This window comes from Ursus americanus, chromosome 24, assembly GCF_024610735.1.
Source record: "Ursus americanus isolate L20-20 chromosome 24, mUrsAme1.1.p, whole genome shotgun sequence".
NCBI lineage: Eukaryota > Metazoa > Chordata > Mammalia > Carnivora > Ursidae > Ursus > Ursus americanus.
This window is the reverse complement of record NC_142150.1, coordinates 45,065,499-45,085,619: the sequence shown is the minus strand read 5'-3', so window position 1 is coordinate 45,085,619 and position 20,121 is coordinate 45,065,499. Positions and strand designations below refer to the sequence as shown.

General features: G+C 57.9%; 1 protein-coding gene across 6 annotated transcripts in view; it reads right to left on the bottom strand.

Moving 5' to 3' along the window:
- Positions 1 to 20,121, bottom strand: part of NADSYN1 (NAD synthetase 1) — a 35,302-nt gene that overhangs the window by 13,131 nt on the left and 2,050 nt on the right. For 4 of the 6 annotated variants that reach the window (XR_015721478.1, XR_015721479.1, XM_087855107.1 and 1 more), the window contains exons 2-13: positions 20,050 to 20,110; positions 16,858 to 16,974; positions 14,058 to 14,111; positions 13,557 to 13,646; positions 9,065 to 9,116; positions 6,221 to 6,309; positions 5,977 to 6,094; positions 5,170 to 5,301; positions 2,299 to 2,373; positions 1,455 to 1,582; positions 900 to 948; positions 418 to 520 (exon numbers count right to left, since the gene is read on the bottom strand). Coding sequence is in view for 4 of the 6 variants with exons in the window: in XM_087855107.1 (XP_087711233.1) it covers positions 418 to 520; positions 900 to 948; positions 1,455 to 1,582; positions 2,299 to 2,373; positions 5,170 to 5,301; positions 5,977 to 6,094; positions 6,221 to 6,309; positions 9,065 to 9,116; positions 13,557 to 13,646; positions 14,058 to 14,111; positions 16,858 to 16,974; positions 20,050 to 20,110 (1,068 nt within the window). In the remaining 2 variants the exon portion in view is untranslated. The remainder of the gene's footprint in view (positions 1 to 417; positions 521 to 899; positions 949 to 1,454; positions 1,583 to 2,298; positions 2,374 to 5,169; positions 5,302 to 5,976; positions 6,095 to 6,220; positions 6,310 to 9,064; positions 9,117 to 13,556; positions 13,647 to 14,057; positions 14,112 to 16,857; positions 16,975 to 20,049; positions 20,111 to 20,121) is intronic. The other 2 variants (XM_045775631.2, XM_087855110.1) reach the window with 2 other exon arrangements.

Genomic DNA, 20,121 nt, shown 5'->3' with positions numbered 1-20,121 from the left:
CGGCGGGTAGCAGGTAGCGGCTCCCTGCTGGGGGCGGTGCTCAGAGCCCAGTCCCCCTGCTTTGCCCGGCAACATCTCCACCTACGTAGCTTCCCCCTCACGTTTCTGGCGTGCACACTAAGGGGACAGTCGACACAGAGTGCGTGGGGGAGGATCTCGACCTGGGTTTGCCTTAGCCCGGAGCCCGGGCCACACTGCCAACGCCCAGCAGCAGCAGTGGGCATCAGGCTCGATGGCCATGGCCACACGGGCCTGAGCCCCAGGTAGGGCTTTAACAGCTTGCTGTCCCCAGGTCCTGCTGTGACATCTGAGCACATCTGCAGAGCCTCCTTCACCCATGACGGCCAGGACCTGGGGTTCTCCTCAGCCCAGTCCCCGCCCCCTGGAGCCGCGCTCAGACCAGTGGACGCCACCTACTTCCGTGCTTCACGGCCTCGCAGACCTGGTGGCACATGGAGTAGACGAGGCAGGCGGTGGCTGCGCTGTCCACCCCGCCACTCAGGGGCAAGAGAAACCCAGCCTGCAACGGGCCAACAAAGGCAGTGTGAGCAGAGCCTCGGAGGAGCAACGTGCCCCGAACTTAGCCCAGCTCCATCCAGAGACATGGGGGAGGAAAGATGCCCTGCACACTTCAGATGGATTTTCTAGAAGGAAAAGAGACCTCTCACTGTGAAGGGCATCTAGGACTTGTTCTCCACAGCACAGACGTCAGGCCCACGGAACCGCGGGAGCTGCTGTCTCGTCACTCTCAGTGTCATCACACAGGACTCCAGGGATGGAGCCAAACCTCCCCGCGCCCTTTGGCCTCCGCCTCACGCAGAGTAAGCAGCTGACGGAGGCAGCACGAAAAGAAATGACTAGCCCGCGGCAGAATCAGACGCAAACACTGGCGATCTCACCTGTCGGCTGCGTCGCAGGAAGTCCCAGAGCCAGCACGCGGGTCCGAGGCTGCGGGGCAAGGGGACGTGTGAGGTCTGGGAGTCACTGGCCTGGTCCGCAATCTCCCTGGGTGCAGGTGCCAGGGTAGGAGCAGCGCCAGGGAGAACTGCCGGGGAGGGGGGGGGCTCCCAATTCACCGAGTCTCTGTGTTAAGCACTTCATGGGAATGAATGCATTTTTGTCTCCCAGCAGCCCTGGGAGGTAGGTGATTATCTTTTGGCCCCATTTGGAAAGAGAAAAACTGAGACACAAAAAGCAAAGGACAGGCAGGACCTCTGTGCCCACGGCCCCAGCACGAGGGAGCAGCAGGGCTGCGCGTGGAAGCCGGGCTGACTGGCTGCGCCCCCCACACCCTCAGCCTCAAGGCTGCACGGCCTCCTCCTCACCGCGCGGCCACCCCGGGCAGGTTCCGGGAACCAGGTGCCCGCCAGCAAGGTGCAAACCGCTACATCGGGTGAGGGGGGCGCCCCGGGGCCAGCATCACCCCTCCCTCCGGGCGTGTAGACATGGCCCACCTGATCTCCTCCGCGGGACTGTGGTACTTCCACTCGATGGGTTCCGACGGCGGCTCCAGCAGGTCCTCGTGGCACGAGAGGGCGAAGTCCACCTTCACGCGGGGGTAGGGGCTCACCTTGCTGGCCTGCTGATGGAGATTCGCAATATGACACCCCGGTGGCAGCAAGCCCGCGGGAACGCGTGTCAGAGCCACAGGGGCACCTTGGCTCCCCGCGGGACGGCTGGAGTCAAAGACAGACGGGACCCAGCATTGGAACCCTCGTACGTGGAGGGGCCGTTGCCGTGGACAGTCTGACAGTCCCTCGAGACAAAAGCACGAAGCAACTGTGCAGCCCAGCAGTGCCCCACCCTGGTGCACCCCCCAGAGAAACCGTCTGCACAAAAACTCAAACACATGTTCGCAGAGCGTCATTCATGAGACAGAAAGCAGACACGGTCCACGTGTCCTCAGCAGAGAGTGGGTCATCACCGTGTAGCGCACCCATTCCGTGGACCAGAAAAAGGCACGAGGCCCTGACAGCTGCTAGGACAGGGACCTTGTGAATGTCCTGCTCAGTGACTGAAGCCAGACATGACTTCGTCTGCGTGCAACGCCCAGAAGAGGCAGATCCAGAGACCGAAAGCAGGCTGGTGGTTGTGCAGGGCGGGAGGGGATGCAGAGTGAGGCTAGCGGCTCCAGGTTTTTCTTGTGCTGACGGCTGCATAACCCTGTGAGTGCGCCCAAACTCACCACGCCACAGTGTGGCATGGGAACCACAGCTCAGTAACACAGTCAGTAAAAAAAATGTAAAAAAAAGAGTCCCGGGGTGTTGTTGAGCACCCACGGGCGTCTCCACAACTCACCGCCAGGTTTCGAGATGAGATCTCTGCCCTGTAGCTTCGGACGTCCTCCAAGTCCAACGTTGCGGTGAGGACTTCCTGGAGACGGGGTTTCAGAGAGAAAGCGTGATTTCCTGTGTTTCCCACTCACATGTGTGATCTGGCTGTTCTCACAGGTATGCCGAATTGCACGCGAGAGTCACACCTTCTAAGGCAGGGACTGGGGAGCTGTGGGTTCCCAGGGAACCAGGGAGAGGGGACAGCCAGTGTTGTTGCTGAACCAAAGCCCTTCCCCCTCATTGTTGCCACCAGAGCCTCCGGTGAACTCAGACACATGGCAGCGGTGCCTCAATCACGGCACAGGACCCGATTCGGCCAATCCTATCTGCCTCGGACTTCTGAGACAGCTTCTCCCCTCTTCAAAGGATCCAATGTGCCCCCTTTTCTGCTTTACACGTGGCTGTGTGGAGATGAAATGGCTGGAGCTGCTGCAGCCACCCTGTGACCAGGAGGAGAGGCAACCCCAGATCCCAGCCCACACAGAGGAGGCCAAGCTGGCGTATGGCGGACAGGTGGAGCCAGAGCCCTGGCAACCCACGCACGGGGCCTGGACGTGCTGCCCGTGTGCTCACGGGTGACACTTCCCTGCCTTCAAACCCAGATGAGACAGGAGTACTAAGAGTACAAAAATAGTACAAAATAGAAAAAGAACAAAATTTCAGAAAACAATAAAAAGGTTTTAATTCATTTATATTATTTTTTCTTTACGAAAAAAAAACTCCTAGTTAAATTACGTCACTAGAATATTGGGTCATTGCATGCAAGTTGGGGACAGCGAGAGCTACTCCTGTGGACCACCGCGTGACACGGGGAGGCTGCGACCCCCCCACTCCTGCTAACAGGCCTGTGGGCAGCTGCCACTGTCAACACTGGGCCTGACCCGAGCTAGACACACCCACAGAGAGAAGGAGGAAATGGAGCTCTTCTGTTCTCTGGTTCTCCCGTTACTTCCTAAAGTGATGGGCCACCAAAGCCACTGTGCCTTCCACGCGACAAAGCCAAGGGACGTGTGAGGCCCCAACAAACAAAAGACCCTGGATGGTGTGAATCTTTTCATAAGAAGGTCCCATTCCACTTTTTCCCAAAACAGGTTAGTATCAACATAAACGTCTGACCGAGGCACTCATGTTGCCAGCGAGCCCGTGAGGTTCGGAAGACCCCAAGACATGCGTCCCAGGGAAGGACCAGCAGCTCTGCTCTGTGCGATGGCTCCGTGCGCCACACACTTTCTTCTGATCATTTTAGGTGGATCATGGAGGACGTGGCAGGACAGCACGGCCTTTAGCCCAAGGACAGCAATGCCCTCTCTCCCTGAGCACTCGGACAAAATCAGGTAATTCTAGCCTGAGAGCCCGCCTGGGGAAATGTGAGGCAGCAGTCCTCAGGTTTTCATGTGCTTACAAATCACCTGGGTGTGTGCTTAAAATGCAGATCCCCAGGGGTCCAGCCCTGAGGCCTGTCTGGGGTCCAGAGCCTGTAGGGACCCGCGCACCTGCTTTTCCTGGTGCAGGTGACTCCCAGGCCACTGCCAGTCAGTCCAGGGCAAGGTGCCCATGGCTCCGACGTGCGGCCCAGCGTCTCGGCCGCATTGACCCAGCCTAAAGACAGTTGGTCATTCCAGTGGGACAGAGGGAGACGCAATGCCTTTTGCAAGAACTTGACTTTTCCTTCAAACCCTTCCGTCTTGATTGTGGCTAACGCTGGCACCTGGAGGCCTCTGGGGATGCTGTCACGTGCAAGCAGGGCCTGGGGGACAGTGGGGGAGGGAGGGAGCGTCCCTGCTGCCAGACTCCCGCCCCTCCTCTGACAAGAAAGCAGCATGGAATTCGCTGGCTCCGCTTTGAAACTCAAGTTTGGTTTTATAACCACTTCCTCGCCGACAACCCCAGCAAGGCTGCGAAGGTACCAGACGTCACGTCACTGACGTGGGCACAAAAGTAGTGAATTAGGCCAGAGCTGCGGAGGATTTATGACGTGACATGAGCTTGCGCTGACGCCTTCTGCCTCTAAATTAGCATTTCCACCGGTCCCCGAAGGCAGGTGGATTCAGAGTCAGGATGGCTGATGCCGTGTGAGGGCCCACCGTGAACACAGGCTGACGATTTGGACTTGCGGTGGGACTGGCATTCATGCCCATTTCTGGCAATAACAGCTATTTCCTTTTGCTTTGAATTTAAAAGTGAAAAAAACAAAAGTGAGAGCAAACCATTCTTCATAAGGACTTTCTCTTCAGATGCCTCCACCGGGATGGACATTCACATCCAACGTGGCCACATGGACTAGCGGGACAGACAGCACCCACACCCACGTCCTCTGGAGGAGGAGGGCGAGTTTCCACCAGCTCCGCAAGGCCTGGGCCCCTCAGCTTGTCCCTCTCCTGTCCCTGTGCCCGGGGACTGTAGCGACGGTCCTTCTGAGTGCACCCCACTGCTCCCTGTGCAGACACGACTGGCCCCAGTGGCTGGCTGTGTTCAGTGAGACCACACGACCCCACAGAGTGAGGCCTCCCCCAGAGGAGCACCGGGGTTCCCAGGACATGGGGGCAGGGTGGCATCAGGCCTACAGTGAACACGCATGGGCCCAGATGCGTGGGGAAGAGCGAGTGGGTCTTGAGTGGCCTCCCCGAGCTCCCCTCTGCTCCGCTCCTGGGGATGAGGGCCCCCCGTCCAACGACCCTCCTCGCCGCGGGGACCAGGACCATGCCTGCTTATTCCTGAGGAGGCCCCAGTCCCACGTCCTCCCGGGGGGACCCCGGGGTCCCTGCTCTGCTGCCACCACACAGCCTGCCCCCCACAGCGCAGTCACTCCCATGGGTGTGCTCGAGCTCACTCTTACCACGTCGTTCAGGGAGAACTGGGAGCCCTGTGCGAAAATGTGCCCGTTCATCGCGATCAGGGCGCAGCCGTCATAGTAGAGCCGGTCCCCGTCACAGCCCTTCTGATTGGCCAGCAAGTAGATCCCACCGTTCTGGACAACGCAAGTGGCAGCAGGACATCACCTTCCCTCCCTCAGCCCTCTCATTGTGCCATGAATAGCATCCCTGCAGGGAAACTGCAGGCACGCAGCGGGGGCCTGGGGCTGGGACCTGTGGGCCTTCCAAGGCACCAGGCCTCAGGCCCAACGTCATTACTGCCTCCCAGCCTCCTCACACGATTGGAGGAGGTCTATGGAAGACAAGCCTCACAGGACAAAGGTAAGACCCAAACCTGGCTTCACTGAACCCAAAACTGTGCCGTAAGTGACCATGTCATGCTGCCCAGCAAGAGTGGCCACTTCGAGGGCACTCCCTGTGCTCCGGCGTGGTGCCCGCGAGCCCACAGCCCTCTTGTGGCCAGTGTCTTGACCTCGAGCCCAGGGCTGGATGCTGGGGTGTGAGCCCGTGGCCACTGGATGCCATGAACCAGGTGTCCTGCTCTAGAGAGCAGGGACAGCAGTGCCCGCGTCCCCGGGAGGTTGCCAGGGTTAAATAAGGTCAGGAGGGTGGGGCCCCAGAAGAGGAGTCCATGCACGTTTGCTGAGCACAGGCCGTTAACTACGGACACCGATGCGTCCCTGCCTGCCTGGGCTCCGGGGACGTGGGCGTGTGGGACATGGCACTGGCCCCGCAGCATGCACACTCCAGCATCGCGGCCCAACGCCTACCTTGGTGGTGGCCATGGTCACCAGATCCACCCTGGCGTGGGCTTTCCGCAGCACGTGGTGGCTGCCCGAGGCATTGGTGAAGATCTCCACACCATCCAGGCCCATGTGCACGTGCGGGCTGTGGGCGCAGGCAGTTGACAGGAAGAGACGGGATGCCCTCCCCGCCCCGCCCTCCCAGCCCCGGTGTCTCCACAGCCCACGGCCATGCCACCAGGGCTGCCGCACGCAAAGGGCTAGGGCTGACCTGTGAGGGGTCCAGAGCTCCTCGCAGATCTCGCTCCCAATGCAGGTGTCCCGGGTGGCCAGCACCGCGTCTCCAAAGGGCACGGTCTCCTGCAGTCGGAGGACAGGGCATACGAGATCTCTTGGCCATGCCCTGTCTGGGCTGCATCCTGGCCTCGCTGCCCTTTTCCTCCCAGCCCCAGCGTGGAGCATCCCCAGACCCGGCAGCCCAGCACCGGCGGGCATCTCACTAGCTGGAGGCTGTGCTCTGCGTGGCTGCAGGGCTCACTGTGGCCGTGACAAACTGTCACTCTGCTCTTGAAGTTTCCGTTGGCACAAATCCCCATGGTCATCCTCGTTATTAAGAGTTAAAAGGTCTCATTTAGCCAGGCCGCTCTACGCTGGCCGTGGCACTATGCACTTTACTGCGTCACTCACGCTCTCACCAGTCTGACTGGGTGGTCCCATCCCTGTGCCCAGAATGACCTGAGGCTCATTCAAGAAACCTGAGCAAAGTCGCCCAGCTCCCGAGTGGCAGGGCCAGAGTTTAAGAGTGTCCGTCACCAAGAACCACATTCACAAACCACTTGTGGTGGGAGCTCCCCTGGCTGCCAGACAGGTCTGTGGGCCCCTGCGCCCACCGTGTGCTGACTGGTCATGCGAGCGTGGGATGCTCCGACAGGCATGCTGACGCTTCTGGTATGTGCCGGCTTGGGTCCAACTTGGCCTCCTCCCTTAATCCCCAAGTCACAGAAGAGGCATTACTTTGTTTAGCCAAGAAATGATCCTGAGGCCTGGAACACATCCTAGAACACCTGGTCGGGCTCCTTGACATGTGTGGGTGTGTGCGTCTGTGAGTTTGACACCCTTTACTGCTGACGGCAAGAGCCACAGTGTAAACGTGGCCCTTTCTTCTCTGATGCCCCCTGCCATAGACAAAGTCGCTGTTCGCTGTGGCTGCGAGGTGAGCCCTCACCCAGGAGCCCTGCCGGCCACTGTGGGACCGTGGCCTGGCAAACGTGAGCACACGGGCATGGCTGGAATCCACACACCATTGTGCTGTGCAAGGCCAGGGCTCAGAGCAACAGACTGGTAACCACACATCCAAAGCCATGCTCACTGACTGCCCCCTGGCCTGAGCTGTCCACGGGGCGCAGGTCCTGGGCTGTTCTTGCCTTGTTCCCGGACATGCTCCTGAACTTCAATTCACAGTTACCAGGGCCAGTTCATGCAACCTCCTTCAGTCAGCTACCAGGCAAACCCTTCCAGCTGCAGCCTCTGTCCCACATCAGCTGAGTGCGTCTCCACTCAGATGGATTTTAGGACATACGACGATCCCAGAAGAATGAAATGGGGAGCATCTCACCGTCAGGATTGCTGCAGACACGTCTGTTTCAGGCACAGACACAGACACAGAGTCTGTTCTGGGTCACGATGATTTCAGATTGTGCTCCCTGCTGCAGTTCGTGGTCAAATGAGCTTCCAGGTCACTTTGGAGATGACCAGACCTGGCTGAGAGTCCCTGTCCAAACCTCAGCTGTCCCTGACTGTCCGTGCAGAAGGTGCTGAGCCCCAGCTGGCCCCTGGAAGGGCCTCACTCACAAACCGAGACCTGTGCCAGAGACCCAGCGTGGCTCCCGAGCAGAGGGAACCTCCATCCAAGGGCTGGGGCGGCCAACGTCCTCCAAGGAAAAGCAGAGGAAGCCACCGATGGCCAAGAGGCAAATGGAGCCGGAACCCAGTGGGAATCAGGCGAGAGGGACCCCTGCTGGCTCAGGTCTGTCCCTAAGGTCCAGCCGACTCCCTGCCAACCCTCCACTGGAGAGATTCCGTAAATCGTTATGAGATGCCCGAAGTGCAGTCATTAGGGGTACAGAGAACGTGGTGCTGGGGACTGAACTGTGTCCCATTCAGATTCCTGTGTTGGAGCCCTGACCCCTAGCACCTCAGAACCCGACCCTATCTGGAGCTGGGGCCTTTACAGAGCTGATCAAGGTTAACACGGGGTCACCAGGGTGGCCCTGATCCAGTGTGACAGGGGTCCTTGTAACAAGAGGACAACAGGACACAGACACTGACAGAGGGACGACCCCCTGAGGACACAGGGAGAGCATGGCCGTCCACACACGAGGAGAGGGGCCTCGGGAGGACCCGCCCTGCTTGCACCTGCATCTCGGACGCCGGCCTCTGGGACCGAGAGCTAAGTATCTGTTATTCAACAACGTTCCCCCCCATCTGTGCTGCTTGCTTACGGCAGTCTGAGCAAATTAATACACTTGGCAACCAGAATGGGAACTCAGGCAGAAACTAGAGAAGTCAGGGCCCCCCTAAAGCACCCCCTGTGCCCCTGGCTTCCAGCCACCTGTGGGAAGTGGACAGAACAGGGTTCCAGCCGTCACCCCAGCAGCTTCCTGTAGGAAGAGGTGGACGCGGCCCCCAGATCAGGCTGGAAGATCGAAGCCCTGAAGACCAGGCCAGTCAGGTCCACAAGACCCTGCAGATGTCCGAGGCTGGGTCTTCACGGACTGAAGGGGCAGCCAGGTAAAGTCTTCCTTAGTTTTGTAACTAGAACCCTCCCCTCTCCAAAATTTGGGTCCCCAGGGTACCCCAGCAGGTGAGCCGGAGGAGAGGGGTTGGCATGAACAGGCACAGAATCACTGACGTAAGAGAAAGGAAGTGCCCAGCACCCCCGGGGTTCCAGTCTCCCTACTTGTACAGGAATCTCTCCCCTTGTTTGGCTTTATTCCTTCACCAGTCAGGGCGGGTTCTGGGGCTTTCACCCAAAGGGTCCTGCCCCACGTGGTGCACCGTCAGCCTAGAACTGTGACATCTGGCTGGAAAATGAGATCTATTCCCAAACACTCACCTGCTTTGTCACGTCCTGTATCATCCGGGGGAGAAAATACTCCTCTGTTTGCCTGGGGAGGAAAACACCGTAGGCCTGAGGACAAGCATCAAAGAGAGCAGGACGGATGGCATCCTGATGGGACCAAACACCAACCCAGGAGCTTCGAACCCCCGGATCGCCAGAGAACTGTCAGCCGCTCCCACACGCCTTAACTACCCCTTCAGAGAAGGAGAAGCATGTGGGGTGAACAGAGGAAGCTCCGTGCATTTTCCTCGCTGACACCACGCTGCCCAGGGAGCTCTGACCGTCTCGGCTGCCCCGCCATCCCACAGTGAGCTCTCTATCCACCACGGGCAGGTTTGCTGATGACGATGTCACGGTGTCAAAATTCACTCTAAAAGGAAGAGCTCCCACCAAGGTTTCTCCTTTCCTCTCCTTCCCCTCCAGCCCAGTAAGACCCACCGAGCACCAGACCAAAGCAACACCACCAGGAGACGGTATACGCTCGCCTCCGCGCTCACTCTCTGCTCCAAGGCCGGCGATCACCTTGCCTGTGGCCGGGGAGCTTCACCGGGGTTCATCAAGACCCAAAATAGCGTGAGGATAAGTCCCGCACTGGAGCTTGTCACCCAACACCTGGCTCAGGCTGGCCCGATCTCCTCCCACGGTCCCCATGCCTGACTCCTCTTCACAGCCTAGGCCTTTCTCTGGCTGGATGCCCTTTCTTCCCAGCCAACACCCTCTAGAAAAATCCCAGCTGTGTACTCCTGCCAAGAAATCAGCTTTGGCCATGCCGACTGCAAGCCTTCTCCACCCCCGAGGAGCTACAAGAGCTCCTGTGGCCCGTCTCACCGTGCTTAAGTCTGGGGGTGCATGTAAGAACATCACGAAAATGAGCAGATTCCTAAATTCTCTGCAGTCAAGAGCTGGGTTATTTTTTTCTGTGTTCTGAAGAGGCCCGAACCTGTCCTGTGGTCATTACTACGGTGGGGACACAGCAGCGTGCCCAATTACCACGACCATGTTGGCACAGCACCCAGAGGGTGAAGATCTCTGTCGTTTCAACGGAGCCAAAGCGTGAGCCAGCCGCTCCAGCTCGGTGCCCGCCGCCACCCCTTCCACAGGCATAACCACACGAACGACCGTCTGAAGGAGCCACCGTGAGACCCACGCATCCACATGACAGAGATGAGAGAGACGTACTCCCAGGAAATTCAGAGCCAACACGCCCCCGTAAAAGATCTCAAAGAAGAGACGATCAGACAGTAGAAAAAGACAAAAAGGGAGCTTGCACACGATGAAAAGGATCTGAAAAACTGGAAACGTGCACAGATCTGAAGAACAGAGCCCCCCGCTGAGCACGGCACAGATGACAGACTTAGGGGAATGCACTGCAAGAGAAAATACAAGTAAGCGGGCAGAGAGCAGACGAAAGACACGTAAGACATCCACAGACTTGTCCGACAGCACAGGATCCAGGACACAAAGAGCAAGAGGACAAAAGCCTCTGGAAATGGGAAATAAGATAACGTTCCTGAAATCAAGGTCCTGACAATAGGGGCGCCTGGGGGGCTCCATCGGTGAAGCGTCTGCCTTCACCTCAGGTCATGATCCTGGGGTCCTGGGATCGAGTCCCGCAGCGGGCTCCCTGCTCAGCGGGGAGGCTATATCTCCCCCTCCCCCGCTCGTGTGCGAACTTTTTCTCTTTCTCAAATGAATAAGTAAATAAATCTTTAAAAAAAAATTAAAGTCCCAACAGTAACGTCAAAACCGCTGTGCGCACACGATGAGGACAGCAGAGGCCCAGCATGGCAGAAGCTCTGCCCTTACGGCCAGTGCACCTGTTCTCGGCCTCGACGTGACTCACACTGTCCCCGCTCACTGCGGGTGTCCCGCCTCACCCCTGCCTCATCCCCTGAGGTGCCTGCAGGCCCACTGCACGGGGAGGCGGGCCACTGCCCCTCACAAGGGAACGCCCAACTGTTTTCCAAAGTCCCCCTTGGTCTGGCGCCCTCGCTGGGACCTGGCGCTCTCCAACCTTGCACCGTTCCGTGGTACAGAAAGAAATCTGTGTGGTGCCGGTTTGTATCGGCCTGAATTCTAGCGATATCCAGCATCGGTTCGCATGTTTGTGTTTTGCTTCTATCAGATTTCTCCATTTTCTTTGTACCTTTATTTTTGTTTGAGTTTCTCTGATTATTTTTTCTGTTTTTTGCTGATTAGGAGTCCTCTATACACCCTGAGCAATAGCCTTTGGGCATGTCAATCGACGAGTATTTGCTGGTTCCCCCCCACCTGCCAGCACTCTTCTCAGAACTAAGGAAGCCACAAGGACACGGATGCCACGTAAACACTCTCCACGTGCTGCGCTTGGCACTTTACGCACAGACTCATGTCATCCCCACAACCACAGCCCCACGTGATCACTGCCGAGACTGTCCCCAAGGCGCAGAGAGGTCTGGTCACTTTGCTGGCCCAGAGAGGGCCAGCCAAGTGGCAGAGGTGGGCTCGACCTCCCAACACCAGAGACACCTGCTCTGTAAGAGCTGCAAACCGGCTCCCTGTGCGGCTCAGATCAAAGAGGGCACTCAAAACAGGTGCTTTACATAAGAAAGCATGAGAAAATGAGAAAGAGCTCTCAGAAATGAAAAATAAGATAGCTAAATTTAAGGGGCGCCTGGGTGGCACAGCGGTTAAGCGCCTGCCTTTGGCTCAGGGCATGATCCCGGCGTTATGGGATCGAGCCCCACATCAGGCTCTTCCACTATGAGCCTGCTTCTTCCTCTCCCACTCCCCCTGCTTGTGTTCCCTCTCTCGCTGGCTGTCTCTATCTCTGTCAAATAAATAAATAAAAAATCTTAAAAAAAAAATAGCTAAATTTAAATTTCAGTAGAGACAGAGAGTAAGATGATGGAATCTTCTAGAATGTGGGGAAGAAAAGATAAGACGGCTAGAGAAGACGGTCCCGGAAATCGAATCCCCATCAAGAGGTGCTCCAGAAACAAAAAATAGAATGGAAACTTGCCCAGAAAGGACCGGATGACCTTTCCCAAAACTAAGTCACCTGGGCCTCGGGTCACAGGGTCAGAGGGCCTCACACAAAGGCCCAAAGACCCACACCAAGGCCCATATAACAAAATTTTAAAAGACCAAAGATAATGAGAAACTTCTCCGCATGCCCTGGAGAAAAGAAAATAATCACGTGAGAGCAAAGCAGACCCGCAGTAGCACCAAGGCTTCTTCCCAGCAAGGGCACAAGCCAAAAGCAATCCTACAAACGATACCTACGCAGGAAGGTTATTTTTAACCTAGGGGTTTTGTTTTTAATTCTGCAAAACTAATCACCACACATAAGACTCCAATAAAGACATCTGCAGGCAGGCAAGGTATCAAAAATTCACCTTCGGTGGACTGTTGCTTAGAAAGTATGACGTTACGACTTATCATAAGAAATATATTTGGTCTTCCTGGCACTGAGCGGCTAAAGCCCGTGGATTTTACGGAGATAAGAGCCATAAAGTTGTTTCCATGTTAATGGTGTCAGTGGGAAAGGCCCCAGGTTGCAGGAGCCAACCCGGGGGATCAGGGAATTGGAGCTTTGGGACCCAGGGAGGGAGCCAGGCCGGGGATTGAGTTCAGTGGCCAAAGGCCAACGATCATGCCTTGTAAGGAAGCCTCCAGAAAACGGCAAAGCACGAGGAGGTTTGGGGAGCTCTCGGGTTGGCGACTGCGTGGAGATCCGGGGACAGCAGTGGACCCCCACGGCCGGCCCCGTGCATCTCTCCCACCTGGCTGTCCTGATTATATCCTCGAAGAGTAAACCGTGATCTAGACATCAACCTCAGGAGGGGGTGGTGGGAACCTCTGGAATCTACTAGAAGCCATGTGCCAGCGAATGAGCAACTCGTCAGAGACAGCGGTGCAGGCAGCTGGTCAGCCCAGGACAGCGAGGAAAGTCCCACAGAACTGTGCAGGAAGGGGGTGGCGGAAATACACAAGCCCCCGACGCTCTCCTACATCCAACTACGGAGCATTTGAGACACGCTGTTAAAGGCTCTACCTGCAAGAGCAGCAGAGCGACATGTGCACCAGGAACCCAGCAAGAGCACAGGGCAGGTTCCTCGCCCAGGGGTGACTGTGCCCCCAGGGCACATTTGGTAAAGTCGGGACACATCCGGGCTGGTCACAAACGGACTACCTACGGGGCAAGCCAGGGGCACTGCTGCACCGCGTGCCACGCATGGGACAGCCCGAGCCTCGGGCCGGGGCTGAGAGACCCTGGCATATAGGATGGCTCCGGACACGAGATGCCTGACGGCCGCGGCCGACGAGCCTTCCGTGATAACGTGGCCATACCGTAACCAGCAGCCTCAAGACAGCCGTACCTAAAACGGCAGGAACTTGCCCCCAGTTCTCACATATCTCCCCCGTGACGTGGACCACGGCTCCGCCCAGGGAAGATGTGACCCAAGCATCCACGGAGAGGCCACGGTGGGGCATGGCGACTCACCGGCTCCGTGACCATGGGGTGAACCAGCGCAGCTCCCGGTAGTTGCCTTCGTTGGCCAAGGCCATTTTGGGTCTGATGAGCAGGACCCTCCTGCAGGCAGGAGGACAGGTCAGCTCCTGAGATGAGCCCCCGGTCACAAGGGACGGCCCACTGGTCCACCCTCCCCTGACGGTGGACATGACTGAGCTGCCGAGACCCAGCAGGGGTGCTGGGTGGGCAGCGGACGTCTGGGGTCTGCCAGGGGAACAGGGCACACCACCCTCCCTCCAACGACTTCCGGCCAGCAGCCCCACCCTGCGGTCTGTCCTTCTAATACCCAAAGGGGTCCGTGGTGGGCAGAGACCGGGAGAAGCAGTGACACTAAGGACTGGGCATTTCCGGAAGTGGTCTCCTAGCACACGGCTCCCAGGGACCGTGCGGCTCCCAGGAGGGAGCACACCACAGGGCAGCAGAGCCTGGGAGAGGCGGCATGCGGGTCACTCTCTCCCGGCTGCCACCTACCTGTTGAGAAAGATCACCCTGCAGTTGTAGCGGACATTTCGGTGCATGACAGGCCTGTGGAGAGAGGGGACACACGCGCCTGTCTGTGAACAGCAAAGTGCTATGTCTGTTGCAGGACGAAGCTTCCTGAGGCCTGTAAGAGAAGCGGAAGGCCCCCTGCAGCTTTCTCGGAGGGCTTCTGCCTGGCTGTCGGCTCTAAAGCGGGAGAAACTCTTCTAATGAGCATAGTCGTCCCCTCTTAGGGCTCGTCCTCTCTCCTGGAACGTTCTCAGACCCCCCTATCTGCACGCAGCCCTGTCACCCTGTCACCTCTCCGTCCCCTACTGGCCTCAGGCACCTGAGCCTTCCTGGTTCTCCTTCAGAACACCCCCTGACCTGTGGGCTGCGCCCCTTCTAGAAGGCGGGTCTTCTAGGGACCGGCACTCTGTCTGGACCCCTCCCACAGATACTGGGCTTCACGCCTCCGCCCCCGCGTCCTCCCCCTTCACAGGAAGCCAGGGGCTCTGCTAGGGCGGAGCTGGCCCGGTATTAAGGACATCGTGATATAATTGTTTTATTCAGAGCTTATAAGTCAAAAACTTGAAAAGAAAATAACTTTATAAATATGCTTATTAACATTTGAAGAGCAAAAAGTAGAAAAATAAAAATAGGATTATAGGGCGCCTGGTGTCTCAGTCGGTTGAGTGTCTGACGCTTGATTTTGGCTCGGGTCAAGATGTTGGGGTTATGCGATGGGGCCCCACGTCGGACTCCCTGCCCAGCGAGGCATCTGCTTCTCCCTCTGCCCCTCCCCCTGCTCTCTCTCTCTCAAACAAATCTTTTTTAAAAACAGGATTATACACCAAGCAACAGAAGAAAGTGGAGCACAGAAGAGCAACCAAAGAAGGGAAAATGAGAGGAAGACAAGAGGACCCGAGCAGGACCAAGCCCCTGTGAGGGCTGAACCAGGACGCACAGAAACGCCCATGTCCTAATTCCAGGGCCCCAGGGATTATAATGTGAGCCCCCTACATGGTCAGAGGGGCTCTGCAGACGTGATGACTAAGTTACAGACCCTGAGATGGGGCGATTACCCCAGACTACCTGGGGCCGCCACATACAGTCACCAGGTTCTTCCCCGGGGGTGGGGGGGGTGGTCAGAGCAGGAGCCGTAAGCACACGCAGGACGACTCCTGGCTCTGAAGGTGGACGAGGGGCCCCGGGGGATTGCCCCCCAGGAGCCTCCAGGAGCCAGCCTGGCTGACCCATTTTTCAGACATCTGACGTCCGGAAACAAGACAAAAAATCTGTGTTCCTTTTGTGTCTTACGTTTGCAGCCTTTTGTCACAGCAGCGATGGGAAACGTATCAAGAGTCATGATAAACCTGAACACTGGGTTAAAAATCCTGTTTGTGTTGCTGCTGAAACGAAGCCCCAATAAACACGTGTCACAGGGGATGGAAAGGAAGGGCTGGGCACAGCAAGGCTGCACTAAGCAGAGAAAAGCAAACACGGCCCCACTCCCGTCAGGCAGAACGGACCTGAGGATAGAAGCAGGAACGACATACAAGCCCACTGAGGGGCTCCGGCTTGGCAGGGATGGCGCACACGCACGCACGCACGAGTAGTAGTGGAATCCCACCCATACGAGCTACACCAGTGGGCCCGCCCCCACGTACCCATGCCCTACACCCCCACCATGTACACCTCCGCATGCGGACCCCGCTCCCTATGTGCCCGCGCCATACGGACCCTACCCGCTAAGGACCCGTGCCATACACACCTGCGCCTGTGGACGCCGCCCCCTACGTACCCGCACCGTACACACCTGCGCCCTGGACCCCGCCCCCTACGCACCCGCACCGTAACACCTGCGCCTGTGGACACTGCCCCCTACGTACCCGCACCGTACACACCTGCGCCTGTGCACCCTGCCCCTTACGTACCTGTGCCGTACACACCTGTGCCTGTGGACCCCGCCGCCTACGTACCCGCACCGTACACACCTGCGCCTGTGCACCCTGCCCCTTATGTACCTGTGCCGTACACACCTGTGCCTGTGGACCCCGCCCCCTACGTACCCGCACCGTACACACCTGCGCCTGTGGACACTGCCCCCTACGTACCCGCACCGTACACACCTGCGCCCTGGACCCCGCCCCCTACGCACCCGCACCGTACACACCTGCGCCTGTGGACTGCCCCCTACGTACCCGCGCCGTACACACCTGCGCCTGTGCACCCTGCCCCTTACGTACCTGTGCCGTACACACCTGTGCCTGTGGACCCCGCAGCGTACACACCTGCGCCTGTGGACACCGCCCCCTACAAAACCGCGCCGTACCCACCTGCTCCTGTGGACCCCGCCCCCTACGTACCCGCACCGTACACACCTGCACCTGTGCACCCCGCCCCTTACGTACCTGCGCCGTACACACCTGTGCCTGTGGACCCTGCACCATCCGGAACCATATGGTCCGCGTGTGGAGGTGGAGTGACGTGGCATCAACCCAGGACTTACCGTTAAGTGAAGAAGGTGCCGTATGTGACAGGGTGAACACCGTGCTCCCACTGCACACAGTGTGCTCCCACACACCCAGGAGATTTTGGGGAACCTGCAAAAACTGCTTCCTAGAGCCGCCTCCGCTGGGGGACTTAGAGGTCTACCGTCTGGGGTAGGAACAAAACCCACTTTTCAACATAAGGCCTTTCCTGTCTTCGGAATGTGCAGACTCCATACCCCTCAAGGTAGGATAGCACCCACTTTGAACCTTCCCTGTTTTCTGAGCTTGCCTTCCCAGACCCGCGCGTTGGCACTTACATTCCCACGTCACAGATGATGTCCTGAGTGACCGGAGATTCCAGAAGGGCAGCCAGGACTTGGAGCGAATGCAAGAGGGTGTCCGACTCGTAATAATGATCCCAACACCCGTAGCCGCTGCAGAGGAAGGGAGCAGGCAGGTGAGCCCCGGAGACGCACAGGGGGAGCCGGGGAGGGGCAGCAGGGGAGTCCCGGAGACGGAGACGCACTGGGGGACCTGGGGGAGCTGGGGAGGGGCAGCAGGGGAGCCCGGAGACGGAGACGCACTGGGGGACCTGGGGGAGCTGGGGAGGGGCAGCAGGGGAGCCCGGAGACGCACAGGGGGAGCTGGTGAGGGGCGGCAAGGGAGTCCCCGAGATGCACCGGGGCAGCCGGGGGGGCCGGCAGGGGCCCACGGGCCCATGGGGTCAGAACGTGCTGGGGTGAGACCAGTGATTCCACTATGCAACCTGAGTTAGGATCATTGCTACAAAAGAGGATCCAGTTCACTGGAAATGAAGAGACCTCTGATTCCAGGCTGTTTCTCCTAGCTTTAAGCTACAATGAGAAATTCTCTCTTGTGTCAACCCGTCCGTCTGCCCGTGGATATTTTTTAAACTTTTAATGTAGCCAAAATCACACTGATCTACAAAGCTGGACCCACAGAACACGTTCCTCGGGCAAGGATCATTAATATCCTTCCATTACCACTCACAGAGCCACTCCTAGTTCTTGCTGTCGTTCGTGCTGGTAGCAGGCCGGACGGTGTCCTCCAAAAAGGTGTGTCCACCTCCTGGCCGCCAGAGCCCATGAATGGGACCGTACTTGGGAAAAGGGTCTTTACAGAGGTAATTAAGGCTCTAAAGATGAGATGAGCCCGAATGACCTGGGCAGGTCCTGAATCCAACAGGAGGAGAAGTCATGGAGAAGGGGCCGTGAGAAGACGGAGATGGAGGGCCACAGCCACAGGACAAGGGACTGGGAGCCGAAGCTAGAGGAGGCAGGACGGACCCTCCCCTGGGGCTTCTGGAGGAAGCAGGGCCCTGCCAGCAGGCTGATCTGGGGCTTCTGGCCTCCTTAACTGTGAGAGACTCAACCCCAGCTGTTTGAAGCCTCCCAGCTTGCGGAACTGTGCTTACAGAAGCCCCAGAAAACTCATACAGTGCTCCAGGTCGCCGTGAAGTGCGAAGATGGGCTTGCGGGCAGTCTCCTGGCACGGGCGTGCCAGGAACAAAGCAGAGAGTGCCTGTAAACTACTTGTAAATCTTCAAAACCCTTTCCTTACTCCTGCGCAGCAGCCAAGGAGCCATCGATGCTGCAGGTGCTGAGCAAACTTTGTGCGCACGGACGGAGACCCCCAAACTGGCATTTGCATGTTGAACAGCTGGAAAGCAGGCCTCTTAGCCTTCAGTTCTGAGAAGGAAAGCCCGGGTTCTCTGATGAAAATGAGGTCAAGGAGACACCCCCCGGGAGGGCTCAAGACCTGGGCTGGCCTTTCCTCTCCAACAGGCAGATTCCTGTTTCAGGGGTTTTTACAGCCTGGCAACTCCCAGGCCACACGTAATGCTAAATGGCAATGCATGCCAGACGTCCCGTGCCTATGCAGCCATCAGCAGACCCCTTGCCCCTTCGGCTGGCCAACAGCTGGAGCGACATTTTGTAACAGGGGCTGTAAGTGCCCCCAGCCCATTTTCTACCCTCAAAGTCAACAAAACTGGCCCAAAGAACACAGCCAGCCTTTCTGGCAAAGGACCTTTAGATCCAGGAGTCAGCCTGCCCCAGTGGCACTGGTTCCTCATTTCCCTTCCAAGTGCCCTTTCTGGGGCGGGAGCTGGAGCCCTGACCACCAGAGACAGGAAGCGGGCATGCTCCATGAACTGGCCTGGCTCCCCTCCTGCCCCAGCTTCCTCTCTGCAAACTGTTGCAAATAACAGATGTGAGCCTGCTCCGCGGGCTATAAATGACACGATACAAATATACCATCTTGGGATCCTGTAATTAAAATCCTCTGCCTTTTAAAGTGACGGGTCCAGATTTGGGGACCAGGTGTGGGGAGAGCACAGGACAAAGAAAGGGGCAAGCACCTAACCTGGAGGTGGCAGGGCAGCGATTATGCCAGGGGGACAGGGCTGTGGAGGGCAACCCTCCAGTGGGAAGAACAGACAAAATATAAAGACCGAGCCTGGAGCTCAGGAGCAGAGCTCACCGAGACACCCCAGGACTCCAGGGCCCTGGCAGCTGGCTGAGGGGGGTCTTGAAGACCAGGCTAAGTGAGGGCGCAAATGCTCCTGGCAGCCACGGGAGACACAGCCCAAGCTGAAGTCGCGATTCCAAGGACAGAAGTCCAGCTAGCGAGGAAAAAGACAGGGGCAGCCTCGAGGTCGGATACAAAGACACCTGGGAGGAGACGGTTTGTGTTTACACGAAGCCCAGAAACTGAGGCGGGGACATGGCCTGAGGTGGGACTTCTGATCCCATAAATGGCCAGGACCTGTATACATGTGGGAACCCAGAGGGCAGCTGACATCCATCACAAAACAACCGTAGTACATAAGACACTTGCACGTGATGACTGCTGGCTTATTTCTTTTCTTTTTTTTTTAAAGATTTTTATTTATTTATTAGACAGAGACAGAGACAGCCAGCGAGAGAGGGAACACAAGCAGGGGGAGTGGGAGAGGAAGAAGCAGGCTCCCAGCGGAGGAGCCTGATGTGGGACTCGATCCCGGAACGCCGGGATCACGCCCTGAGCCGAAGGCAGACGCTTAACCGCTGTGCCACCCAGGCGTCCCGATGCTGGCTTATTTCTGAATAAGGGACAAGGAGGAACGGGCTTCCCTATCACTGCGAACAGGCAGAGCAGAAGTGACCACTCACACTCGCTTGTGGAGAGATGCCCAGACCAGTAAGTGAAACACACTTGTGGCCAAACATGAAAGGGGGGCCTGGGAAGGGTGGAGGCCTGCAGAAGCGGCTTGGACATCAGCCCCGCTGCCGGGTCTCCGCTGCTCTAGCGACCCGACACGGGACTCCAGGCCGGCCTAGCCAGGCTGGGCGTCAAGTGGGCCCACTCGCGGGCTTCCAATGCCCCTCAACAGGCCCGCACAGCCGCACCTCTCCATACCCACCCCCCCTCCCTGCGTTTCCTCTGCGGGGAGCTGATGCGGATCCCTCCACCTGCCCACCCTGGGGGTCTGTGTGTTCGGCTCTCACCATATTTCCAGTTCTGGTCCCAGCCTGTATCTGGCACCTTTGCGTTTGGCAATTTCAATACCTACATGTCCA